The sequence below is a fragment of the Scardinius erythrophthalmus genome (genome assembly GCF_964197995.2).
Source record: "Scardinius erythrophthalmus genome assembly, chromosome: 13".
Classification (NCBI taxonomy): domain Eukaryota; kingdom Metazoa; phylum Chordata; class Actinopteri; order Cypriniformes; family Leuciscidae; genus Scardinius; species Scardinius erythrophthalmus.
In genome coordinates, this window is record NC_138233.1 from 18,832,667 (window position 1) to 18,846,634 (window position 13,968).

At 37.8% G+C, this 13,968-nt stretch overlaps 1 protein-coding gene across 1 annotated transcript in view; it reads left to right on the forward strand.

The window, feature by feature from the left end:
• Positions 1–3,366: 3,366 nt before the first annotated feature.
• gria1a (glutamate receptor, ionotropic, AMPA 1a) overlaps positions 3,367–13,968 on the forward strand; it is a gene marked incomplete at its 5' end in the record, with an annotated part of 68,693 nt that continues 58,091 nt past the window's right edge. Inside the window, 2 exons of the mRNA XM_081382145.1 lie at positions 3,367–3,448; positions 3,609–3,743. Coding sequence (XP_081238271.1) covers positions 3,367–3,448; positions 3,609–3,743 — 217 coding nt within the window. The remainder of the gene's footprint in view (positions 3,449–3,608; positions 3,744–13,968) is intronic.

The window sequence follows — 13,968 nt, forward strand, 5'->3', positions numbered from 1 at the left end:
GAAAAATGAAGTACATTTTACTTAGTATTTTTTTCAGTGTGCAGTATTATAAACTGGAGGAAAATATATAAATTAAAGATGATTCTGCGAATCAGTATCATGTCTAATGCACAGAAAAAAGAACGCATTCTGGCATTAACCATTTGAGTTCTTTGACAGCAGACATCATCTTGAAAAAGAGATAACATTAATTATGTAGGCCCCAGAGAAGAGTGCACAGGGCAGGGAGAACAAGTTGTGTGTACAATAATCAAAACATCTTACGTAATGTGTGCAACTCATTTTCCAAGCCTCTAACTACTTGCTCCTTTTGCCTTGATGTATAATAGAGGTCTTTTGGGTTGAATATTATACAGGCTTAATGAGAAAGGCCTCCTCACCTTCTCACTTTCCAATGAGTAATTGAGCTTCATGGTAAGAAGCTGGTGTGGCTGATTTCAGCCCATATGCTTTATCTCGCCTCATTTGTATGTGTGCCTTCCTCTTGAACTTAGTTCATAATAAATGATACCTTCTCTTTCACACTTTGCTGGTGATGTTAAGTTCTCAAAAGTCCTCTTTCATTTTCTGCAGTGCTATAGTCTGAAAGATATCACAGCAGCCAGGTACCTATCATGTTTTATCACTGGCGCATTGTGCGTGTTAAATTGAAGACGAAAAAAAAGGACTCTTGTTTCTCACTCCACACCCATTAAATCGCTTAAATTGTATTGTCAGTGAAAATATGCTAATTGGGTCCTCTTTTTGCATGAGACAATATTAAAAGGAAAAACAATTTTTTCATTATCCAGAGAAGAGAAATTGCCAGGGTCTGATAAATGAGTTTATCCTTAATCCTAATTATGTCAAAGACAGGATTTGCCCTTTTTCATAAACAAGTAAGGAACTTCACAAAAGACTTGACAAAGTAACGTGGATAACATTTAAGCCCACAATGCATTTAAAACACCTGACACCAATATAGTTTCACTGCAGAAACTATGGTTGGTTGAGCTGGGCCCAAGTATAGGTTTGCTCATCAACAAGGATAATGCTATGACTGAATACATATGGCATTTTTACTGTATCCTCAGACATGTGATCATTTAACCTAGATGCATGATATATACAGTAATTCACAGATCCATGAGAATATGAGCATCTTGAAGGGCTCATGTTTGAGAATTACTGTTGTGATGCTGCAACAGTGACTGGCATGTTGTTTCCTGCAGTGTTTGCCAGGTAATCTCTATAGCACTGAAAGTGCAGTGGATTATAAATAACCCACTGTTGTTCTGAATCAGCCCAAAAGCTCTAATCTTGTCATTGCTCTCTCCAGCTCAAAGTGGCTGTGAAGCCGGCTGTGCAGCTTTAAGTGGTAGAGATTGCCCAGCAACATCATAAAGGATGGTTTCAGTGCCTGAGCCTGCATGTTACAAACCATCAAAATTTGAACTCAAAGTATAAATATTGTGTGAACCAAGGAAGATAAACCATAAAGTGGGCCTTTGAATTTACTTGGAATCAACACAGACAACACTTTATTCGTTTCTATTTAAAAAAAAAAAAAGTACACAATACAAAAATACACATTTATAAAAAATAATAATTTATATATATTTTTTTATTATTTCTTCGAATTCAAATTGAAATTCTACATCCAGTTTGCTACCTCAATTTAAAAGGCATTTAGTTCTGAATGGCGCACACAACCCTGGTATATACAGTCTTGAACCACATCAAATTTATGTGAGCTGTATAAAGTTTTTTTATTATTATCATATGGCCTACTGAGAGGTATTATGTGATTAGTGGTATGCATTGGCTGATTAAGACTCTTTTGTGCACCCTGGGCACTCGTTTACACTGCCTCTTTCTGCAACTTTTTTGCAAGGCTACAATGTGAAAGGCTGATGCTCTGTAGTGGATTCACACATCACACGTCGCGAGGCAGTTTCATTTCGATTGAAAGGACGCAAAACAGGCGAAACCGCACAGCACACTCCCAGAATCTGCATGGTGCGTTTCCACTAGTCTAGCGCGGAGCAGAGCGAGCGTTTTCAGTTCAAATTAGCTTCACGCTCAACTTCCATTTGGAATTTATTGAAAACACTCGCTCTGCTGGACACGCTAGTGTAAGATGGGCGTTGAAATGAAACGCGCGCGCTCACGCAGTAGGTAGATCGCGCGTCCACAAAAAAATAAAAACTTGTAAAATAATGAAAATAATAAACTTTCATTAAAGCATTCAGGGAATTTAGAACGTTCTGATGAAAGGATAGGCCTAGGCTAGAAATACGTTGGTGAATGAATCGCTTGTTTTAAAAAAATATGTATATATTTACGTGGTGCCCCCCTGGACATTGTGCACCTGGGTACTTGCCCTGCCCATATGGTTAATCCGCCTATGGACGTAATTCTTATTCTAAGCATATTCAAATGTTTGCATCTTCCTGTGAAAGCGGATGCAGTAGCCTAAACTGGATTGAAATATCTAAATTAAATTCTCTAAATCAATATCATGCCTAATTCTCAGGGAAGAAACATGCTGGCATTTACATTCTTTGACAGGTGACACCATCCTGAAAAAAGATGACACGATGACATTTTTTTTTTTTTTTTTTTTTACATAGACTATATATAGACTTCAGATGCAAAAGCCTCTAAGTCCGTCTAACGTTTTTCTTTAATATTAACATTTTTATCAGGCTCCTATGTGTAGGCTTCTACCAAAGTACCGTTATTTTTTTTAATGGGCTGAGGCTGGGATTTTGAAACCCCTGGAATCACAATACATTCTTATAATCACTCCATGTTCTGTTAAAAAAAAAACAGCTTATCGTCAATTACAAGAAACCAGAAGAAATATCAGAGCCCTGCGAATATTTTTGACAATGAAGGACCTTGAAGTGACAAAGGTTGAGAAGCACTTTTCTGAAACATCATTTCAAAGTATGCGCTCTTGCTTGTTTACGCGCTTGAGCGCCATCGTCTCTTTGTGCGTAACAATACAGTTAAACGTGAGAAAGATCGCTGGGTAATTCAATCATACAGTAAGTGGTTAATCGTGAACGTGAGAAGAAAGTCCACTCACGGTGTTGTGCTGGAGTGGAATACGGTTATTGGGGTCCGTCACTCATTCTCTCTCGCGCGCGCGTCCGCGGCTCTCAGAGGAAGTAGTACTGTTCGTGCTGAAAGAACGGCTGGGAGCGCAACACACAAGGACGCAGCGCGAGAGAGGACAGCAAAGAGGTGCACCTGTAATCCACGCTGTTCACTCGCCGATGTGCGGATAGTGTGAGAACATCCACAAGAGATATTCTACACCTCGCGCATACCCATGCTTGGGATTTGGCTTTCTTTTTCTTCGCTAATGCAAAAGGAAATATGCAGCGAAGCCTCACACTGCTCTGCACCAGTTTTCTGGGATTGTGCTTCGGTTCCAGTTTTCCAAGTAATATCAACATAGGTGAGTGAATTACAAAAGTGAAGGGTGGAGTGTTGCGTTGTGAATAAAATAAAAAAGGGAGAAATACTCGTTATTATGGTCTTAGTAAATTTACTTATTTTACCAGAAAACTGCTTGTGTTGTTTTATTAGCGTATTCTGTAATTTATCTTTTCCCACAGGAGGATTGTTCCCAACCGAATCACACGAATATGAAGTGTTTCGGTTTGCGCTCTCGCATCACCAGGATATCCCTAAACTGGTACCTCAAGTGGATATGGTCAAAATGGGGAATAGCTTCTCCATGACATATGCTTGTGAGTACAACCCATTTTTACAGTGTAGAGAAAATGTGTGTAGTGAATATCAGCACACTGCAGCTGTTCATGTCTATCTGTTGCGTTGATTGCAGAATGATAAAAAGAAGAAGTCTGTATGTGAAAGTTTTGTCTCCCTGTTGCGCATACAACGCGGAGATTAAATCGATCTTATTTGTATTAAACACTAATATATCTGGCATGGCAAACGTTTTTGAATGTATTATTGCCTATATAATTCACAACTGCATAAAGTGCATGGTCAGACGCAAAAAAAATGCGTGTTACGCCGAACGCGCGTGTGGAATATGTGGTTAGGAAATAACACAATTATCAAATTAAACACATTTTAATCCACATATGTACGTAATTTGTTTGTTTCTTTTGTTATAGCCTACTGTGCGTGCAATTAATCTCAATTATGCGTCATGGACGCGAGCGCTTCGTTGCTGATACATCATGAGACGGTTATGTTATGCTTATAATGCGGATCATTATGAATTAATATCTATTTTGCGGATTTTTTTGAGGATTGTCGGTCAGTTATGTTGGGTCATTTTGTGATTAAGTAGCTTGTAAGATATTTGTGTTTAGTCTTAAAGCGCACAACGTGTACCTTTCAAGCTATTTAGGCTCACGAAGATGTCTAACAGCAGGAATATAGTATAGGGATATAGACCGGGGATCTCTCTCTCTCTCTCTCTCTCTCTCTCTCTCTCTCTCTCTCTCTCTCTGTATATCTGTATATCTGTATATCTGTCTATATCAGTGATTCCCAATCAGGAGTAGCCTACTTTCATTTATGAATTAAATTAATTGTTAGATCTTTCTTTGAGAATGCTTTTCATACAGTATGTGAACCGAGAAATGCTTAAAAAAATACAATCTCTGTTGTATTAGAAAGTACTTAAAGTATTGATCATGTTATGTTTGAAAGTGAATCACTGTAATAATAGCCACTTAATGATAATGCCGAGTGATATATCAGTATAAAATAACATGATTCTTATGATTCTTATGATTCTTGAGCCTTATTCGTTGGAGAATGTAAGACAAAAAAAAGGTGGGGAAACACTGCTCTATATCTGTCTTTGTCAGTTTCTTTTTGTCACCAAAGCATCAAAGAATATATAGAGAGAATAGAGTTTAGAGAATAGAGTTTTTTAAAAATATGACGCAAACTAGACACTTGAGTAGGAAAATCAGTAAGCAGATATCTTTCAGCTCTGTAGCATTTTAAATATTCTTTGTTCTGTAATACTACTGAGAGGACATCAAAGATGTTCACATTAAATCTAAGGATTCGTCTCCCCCAGGCTACCAATATTTCTTTTTTTGATGTGAATTTTGAGCTACGCATAGACCCTCCTGCCTCATCCTCTATTCATGCATTCTGTGTGTGCCCGTCCATCAGCACCTCATGCCTTCTCTCTGGTCTTGAGGAAAAGCAATCAGATTAAATGAAAACAATTGCATAATGGCCTTATTAACAGATATTAGGATGCAGATCCAAACACTAATGTGAGGGTCCCCAAACAGTGCAATTAAACTTCATCCACTGATTCTGTCAGAGCTGGAGGTGTGCAGTGGGATTTGTAATGGAGTGAAGAGACAAATCAGTCCCTCTATGAATTTCACAGGGTTCTCTCAGGTGGAAAATTCAACATGCTCATTAGTCAATGATGTTCTTGCACTTTTTCCTCACTGTCTTCCTTTTTTTCCCTCAAGATAAGACATTTGTTATTCACTGACCCATTATGAAGCTCAGTCGTATTTAAACGCTGCAGCAGTTTGTCCCGGATAATCGAAGGTCTCTTGTATTGCTCGGCTGTGCTCCCGTCCTGATCTGTTGCATGGTGAATGGGCAGCCCTCGCACAATGAGCTGTGAGAGGAGCGCTGTGAAGGCCCCGACTCTGTGTATTGCTGAATGGCCTCTTGTGCCATGGACTGAATGTGTGTCCGGAGACGCCTGAGGAGAGTTACCCTCAGTTGCTCCCCCTCTGTGTGGGCTCAGTCCTTAGAGCAAATCATCCCTGTCAGCACCTGCCAGGGTGAACCAGAGGGGGGTGAGTACACAGAAAAGGGGGTAGGATTGTTCTGGGGCAAAGGTTGATTAAATAAGAAGTGGTGTGGCACCTTGGAAAGCACAGTTTTATTAATAATTGGAAACCGTAATGAGAGCACACCTACCCCTCATGTTCTCTTTAGGGGTCTCAGAGACTTCAAGGTGATTTTAGTAGCTAATGTTACAAATGTATTTTCCTAACATTGATATTTTAGCTTAATACTTACCAATCTTAAGATAAGTGATGATAAATGAGCAATATCACATGAGTAGCTGTGCGATATGGCTGTATATCAGCACGGCTGTGGCCGAGTGCTGTAGGTAATCACAGCTTGCTGATACACAGCCATATCGCATGGCTGCGAGTGTGATATTGCGTTTATACAACAGTTCGACGGCACGTGAGTATATAAATATGAAACAACAATGGAGTGTTTTTAAATCCCTCTTTTGTGCAGAACTACTTCCTTCCGTCATGGATTCAAATCTCAAGTTGACAGTTTAACAGTTGAGCCCACGCCTCCGTTACTAATTCTAAAACGTCACTTTAGGACTAGTAATGAAGGAGTCGCTTCATTGAAGCTTGTTGTATTATGTAGAGTATGGTATTATGAGAGAGAGATCGACTAAACGAGTTTGTTACTGCATCTGATATAGCATTCATTCTTCAGGTCGATGTCCATAATATTATATCCAAAAAATCACTTTGAATGTCTGCTGAGAAAAGCAATATGTTCATCTTTTTTCTCTATTTAATGTGTTATTAATGTTTGGGGTCTAAGAGATTATACATGATATAAAACATGAATGAATGCGGTTCAATTAATTGTATTTTTCTTTAGTGTGTTTTTAGTTACATTTCTGAAAAGTGGACATTTACTTTGTGGTAAAACAGCAGGAAAAAGCCGCAATAATGTTTGCTTACTGGGATTTGATTGAGTAAGAGAAACGTATTAAAATAACTTGAAGTTTGAAATTAGTTTTATTATTTTTACCCTAAAAAATTGTGGTTTCCGGAGAGCATCAAAATCAATAACAGAACCTGAGGGTTAAGACTGTCTTTTGTGATTTTAAGTTTGGAATATTGTGTGTGCTGCTATTGTTCATTGTTATATGAAATACAGCATCAGCTGATGATATCTCTGTTGAGTTCCCAGAGCCATGTTTGATTTAATTGCTGCTGTAGTCTTGTGTTTTCATGTGTTGGATTAGCAGTGTTGGATGGTTTCTGATAACTCTTATTATATTAAGCTGGAGTAAATTTAAATATCCTGTATATTTAGAGAGGTAATATTAATTACATTACCTCGTGGTAAAAAAGTAATTAAAATAGTTGATACATAAATTGATAAACCAGGACCTGTTTCAAACACTCTCCCACTTTCCAGGAATAGACACGTTTTCACTCCCAATTTCAGAAGAATGTGCAATGCAATTTTTTCAATGACCCCCAACCGTCTCGCTGACATTTGAAGTCCTCACAGTTAATGGTGGATTCCTTTATTTGATCCGTGAGCTGATCAATAGCCGGACCCCATGCAAATGGCTCCACAATCAATATGAGATGCTCACCGATTCCTGCATGTAAAGACTCAAGAGCCCACTTAAAGATCTATGGGAGAGTGTGCTTTCTTAGACCTCCAAGAAAGAAAGCCTTCAGACCAGAAGAATATTAGCACGCTTCTGGACAAAGAACTGAATCGAGTGTATTTCCTGTTGCTATTATTGGATCTGCGTTGAGCAAAGTCTCATAATGCTCTAAATGAAACATCTGTTTTTTTACTGCTCTGCTGTTGGTGAAGAGAAGTATGTTCGTGTGTTTCTTTTTATTTGGTTTTTCAAAGTTTGTAGTTTACACCTTCGTATCTGATGTGATTGCTCTTGGGAGATGGCTGTAAATATGCATCAGAGTATCTCAGTATAAGCAGCAGCGGCTTCTGTCATAAGCCTGAAATGTCTTTCAGCACTTCACACTGAGAAGAAAATAATAACCCTCTACAGCATGTCGTACAGTCACAGGGAAATGTGTACGGTAGTGAACCTCTAGGATTGTGAGTGTTGGGAGAGTTGGCTCCGGGGTATTGTGTTATTGTGTAACAGGAGAACGAAGCGGTGGAGGGATCGCCCTCAGCCACTGCAGGACCTCCAAATCCTGACCAGAACAACAAAATCATCTGGATAGGATTCCCTAAAGCAGGATATTCAATTAAAGTGCCAAAAGGTTCCGTCTTTAACTGTTCTTTCCAGAAAAGGTCAGAACAATCAGAGTTTCAAAACCACAATGTCGAATTCTGTTACAGGTTGTGCTGTTGCTTAGTAACCGTAAACAACCTACAGTAAGCTGATAAATCACTCCCATTATAATCAATGTTCTGTCTGTACTTGTAGAATTTTAAGCAGTTGACTCATTTCTACTGTCGCATGGCACTGGAAGTGTGTGAATGCACCTTGTCAGCTTCTGGGTCGCCTATATGCTTTATAATGGTTTATAATTATACAATCGTTAAATTTTTATTTATTTTTTTTAAAGAAATTAATCATTTTATTCACCAAAGATGCATTAAATTGATAAAGTGATCCTAAATACATTTACATTGTTGCAAAAGTATAGTGTTTTTCTTTTGAACTTTCAATACATTAAAGGTGTCAGGATAAACAGAGGACCCAAGAGCGAATGCAGGTACAAACAAAGTTTTAATGATGTTTTATTAACAAAGATCGGGAGGAGCACGTTCAGATAATTAACACAGTGGAGAGCACGCCAAATACGCATTAAACTTTATTCCCTCTAATTGTATGTAAGTGTGAACTCGTGAAATAGTAAAGAGAACAAAGGCAGTCAGCCGCCAGGCGGGCGCAGAACTGGATAACACAATTATAATTGACTTGGCTTAATGAAACAGAAACAGCAGGGATCCCTGGATCCCTGGAGATCCCTGGAGCTGGATAGCAGCGGTCAGCGAGGATAACACAGTCTTAGACCAGTAGTTGCAGAATGGCAGGTTGAGGAGTGGTCGAAGGCCACGAGCAGCAGGATGGCTGGGCAGAGCACAGTATAAGCAGACAAGTAGACGAGAACTGCAGATAATACAGGAACAAGCCTTACAAAGGTTTGTTTACACATACATGGTTATTTTGAAAAAAAGGAGACATTTCCCCTTGTTTATGCCCTTCGTTTACACGCAAACGGAAAATTCGCCTCTGAAAACGATTCTTTCTAAAAACTCCGGCCAGAGTGGAGATTTTGGAAAACTTTGTTTGCACGTTTGCATGTAAACTGAGAAAAACAGAGTTTTAGGCAGCCGACGTCACAGTATGCGACAGAACTGGCACCTGCGTCAAAAGTGCGACCAGAAAGAGAAAGTTATTCGTTGCTGTTGTTTCTATTTTCGGGATTCTGATTGGCTAATGTGGGCTTGAGCTTCTCGTTACACTGCCACCTACAGGTTTGGCATGCTCATACGGCATATATTCACGGGTTCGTGTAAACAAACACTTTTCTGAAAACTGAAAATAGACGGATTCAAAACCATGTGTAAACGTAGCCAAAGCAACAATAATTTGGCACTTGAAACAGGGAGAATGGTAGCTAGAAGTAGCAGGCAAAATCAGGTTGAAGAGAAAACAGGTGTGGAGACAATCAGCGCGAACGCTGATTGCGATGAAGATCAGCTGAGAGAGAGAATGTGTGTGTGTGTGTGTGTGTGTGTGTGTGTGTGTGTGTGCACGCGAGAGAGAGAGATCAACCCTGGTTCATGACAAAAGGATCCTAAAAAATGTTTTATTACGCTTTCCACCAAAAAAATTAACCAGCACAACTGATTTCAATTTTGATAATAGTAATAAATGTTTCTTGAGCAGCAAATCAGCATATTAGACAGATTTGTGAAAAATCATGTGGCAATGAATTTTCAGCAGCCATTACAATAGTCATCAGTTTTGCTATCATAAGAGTACATAGCATTTTCTAACATATTCAAATAGAAAATGGTTATTTTAAATTGTAATAATATTTCACAGTAAGTGAGAATAAGATACTTTTTTTTACCAACCTCAAACTTTAGAACTGTTCTGTATTCATTTATGAGAAATGTTTTGCGTTTCACATGAAACCAATCCCGGTCTGGACCGGCACTGGTCCAAAACCAAATGTGGATATCTTGTTAATTGTGACCTTTGACTTAAAGCAAACATGAATAACAACACCTGCCTTTCACAATATACCATGGCAGCTCTGCACACCAGCAGCTTAGGAAAAGCAATGCAATTTCATACATTTTGGGCATTCACAACGATAATAGTGAGGTGATTGAGTCCACTGTGTGGTGAATTTGTTTGTTGGCTTTTTATCTCTGATTTACTATAGCTGTTGGTTTTTGTAAGAGCTGTGAAAAAGGATCCAGCGAGGGATGTACTTCTCCAATGAGGAAAAGAAAGGAGCTGTCATGTTCAGTCTGAGACGAACAGAGACTCCCTTGTCTCGCACAGTCCTTTACATTAATGAGAGACACAGAGAGAACCACGTCTGCTCTCAACTGTCTTCTCCTCCTCAAAAACATGACAACCTTTCTGTTTTTTATTTTATTTAGAAAACTAGAACAAAGAATGTAAAGGTGGTAAAACACTAAGGGAGTCTTTTGGTTTTCGAGCTGCAAAAGACAAATAAAAGAATGAGTGCAACAAACTGAAGCAAAAATTCAGTATGAGACAATCTTGCCTCGACATTGTTATCTAGTGCAAGAGACTCCACTGTCCCCATACCATCATATAGAGTCATTTTAAATAGTGGAAGCAGTCCAATTATGCTTCATTATGAGGATGCCCCATATAGCCTGAGCTTCCTGTCTTAATGAGGACACATGCGGCTGTCTTGGCTGACATCACCATAGAGAATTTAAGAAGGGTTTTTTAATTCTAATCCCTGTAGGTCTTGGTGCTTGTGAAGACGTAATCATGTACTGTATTATCCATGTTAGGAAAATGTTTTATGATGGGTAAGATCTGGCTCAGGTGTAGGGTTGAGAATCGATAAATACTACACTAAGAAAATTAAAAGGTACACTGAACCTAATTAAACTGAAGAAAAGTTTTCTATACAATTAAATAAAACCTATCAAAAAACAATAAAAACACATATTGTTACAGCTGCTGTGGTAAACACAAACAAGAAAATACTCGAGGAATAGCTAGAGACACAAACGCAGGAGAAATATTAACCACATGAACCTAAATATAAACGGCACTGAACACTGAACTAAGGAAACCAAGGGCTTAAATACGCATGTAGTAATCAACAGAATTATGAACAGGTGTGAAACTAAGGAGGTAACTATGGAAACTAACAATCACTTGGAATACATGCAAACAGGAAATGAACAAAATCAAACAAAAACACAGAACTAAACATAAGCCACATATTTTTTTAACAAATTTGTTGCCGTCTTTTTGTACAAATGTTTAATTAGTTATGCCCACTAGATGATAAAAATATGACAACAGAACAGCATTGCACATTTTCACAATTTATTAACCACAATTTGACCAATAAGAAATACAGTAATAATACATATTAATATTTCTTATTATTATATAATACAAATATTAATATGATGTCAAATATGAATTCTTATCTAAGAAATAACCATATTTGAATTAATTAGAAAAAAAAATGAAATAAACTGTTTGAGGGGTGGATGATATTTGAAAAAATATTATTCACAATATTACTGTTTTTACTGTATTTTTAATCAAATAAATGCAGCCTTAGTGAGTATGAGACTAAAAAATTGTATCAAACCCCGAACTTTTGAACGGTAGCGTGTTTCTGTGATTAAACATTATTCGCCCATACACTTTAGCCTATGCAGTGTTGCATCATGAAAATGCGGACTCGTGGGAAAACCGAGAGTGTTTAGGGTGCCATTTGGGACAGGGCCTCTGAATGACGTGTACATCTGCACTATAAGTGCATCTGCACATTTTTATATAATAAAAATGTTTTTTTTATTTACTAAAAATAGAATAGAAAATCATGATCATAATTTTCAACACGTCAGTCTGAATTTGGGTTTTCTTACAGTGATGTTGATTTATGTAGTTACAACACAAATGGATAAAGTAAACTTGTGTTTCACACATTTAAATGGATTTCACACACCAATTATTTAAGAACTGCACCACATTTACTCATTCTATTTAATGTAATTTAACAAGCAAACCAAATGATTTTCATGACATTCTATTAATATGACTATTTATGCTTTTGCTTAAACATTTGCATTCTTCCACAGATGGGGACGAAAATTGCACTAAAACACTGCTATTCAGTGGTTTTCTTTTACTGCTACTACTGAATTTATTTTAGTTGAATTGTGAGTTTACCGCCTGAATTGAATATGATGAGAGAAAAAGTACGGGTTCCACGAAATAAGACAGGCAGCACATCCTTCTATTTCTCTTGTTTCCTCAGAAGTACAAAAAGACTTGTTAATGAAATCTGAACCAAGCACTTTCCGATTCCAATCCGTGTGTGTGTGTGTGTGTGTCAGGCTGCTATCTCTTAAGATGCCTTGTGATTGGAGTGGACGGAGGTCTGGCTTTCTCAATTATCCGTTTAATTAGGCGTTAGGTTAATTTACACTGTTGTAAGAAATTGTGGAAGAGAAAGTAATAGACCAGCCCTGTCCCTGAATATCAGCTGATATCGGCCTCTTTTATCCTTAGCTACTTTTCTTAAGCACAAGAGCGTATACGTGTTACTAATGCCTGTCTGAGGATGGCGTTTGTCCTTTCTGTGATGTCGAGAACACATACTGAGCTCAGCAGCCACTGGCTCACAGCACTATTAGCACTCTTTGAAAGTGTGACCGTTTTGTTCATCCCCTGCACACCAAGACCCGAGGTGTCAAGTTCTCTGGTCAGCTTGCCCTTACACTATTCTGGCCTACATGAGGATCCTAGACTTGAGTATATCCATCCATTCGAGGGGAAGGGTTTTCAGCTGGGAATTATTGTGGATTGTGTGTGAGAGCTTGCAGATATGTCCAAACATGCTATTTGAATGTATGCTGTAGAATGTGACGTTTTATCAACCAACATGTCTACTTAAAATAGTAGCTTGTTTCTGGAAAAACTGCTGTGTAGAAGCAGATGAGCTGCTGTTAGTTGTGTTACTAGTTAATTTCTCCACGTCATGGTCTATTAACATCCTTAGTTGTTTCTGAAACAGCATTCCTGTCAACCAGACAATTCTTCATAAGCTATACGGTTTACTTTAAAATGCAACTTTGCAGAACATTTGTAATGTAAAAGACTTTTTTCTTGAGCTAATTCTTAAGCCGTTCACACTGACAGTGAATCAGCTGCCAAATCTAATGGGTAATCAGTGACTTCAGGTCACTTTGCCAATGCAGATTGGTGTCAGTGTGAACTATTTTTTTGTTTGTTTGTTTGTTTGTTTCTTTTATTTCATTATATTACAGTACCTGTATTGTGGTTCAAAAATTTGGAGGGTTAAAATATATATATATATATATATATATATATATATATATATATATATATATATATATATATATATATATATATATATATATATATATATATATATATATATATATATATATATATATATATATATATTCATAATTTTTTGAAAGGTAATATAATGGTTTCTCCTGTTGACTTAAATGTGTCATGTGGGTTGGGTTGGAAGGGATAAGGAGCATGTTAAATGTTTGTTTGTTTGTTTACTTCGGTTGTGAGTGATGGCATTCCTATTGTTTTTATAACCCTTCTCAAGCAAAAGAAAACTGAAAGACAAAGACATTTCTGTAACACAATTATTGCCCTCCAATTTTATGCTGTTGTGGTTATACAGTTTGGGTTATGATTCAGGCATTGATTGGTTGGAAATTTGCTGTGTGAGCACACAGTGGTGCCACCCAGCATGTCTGCCGTCATATTGTGCCATATTGTCTGAGGTGGATTTTATTCTCTTCCATATTTATCTGATTCTCTCACTCTCAAGCTCAGGTTGTGCGAGTGACTCATTCTGAAGAAGTGAACTCTCGTTTGGCCAAACCAACGGTCTCTGCACCTGTGAGCTTCCACCCACCCAACACTGGATCACTTTTGCTGCATTGAGAGCTATTTGTGGC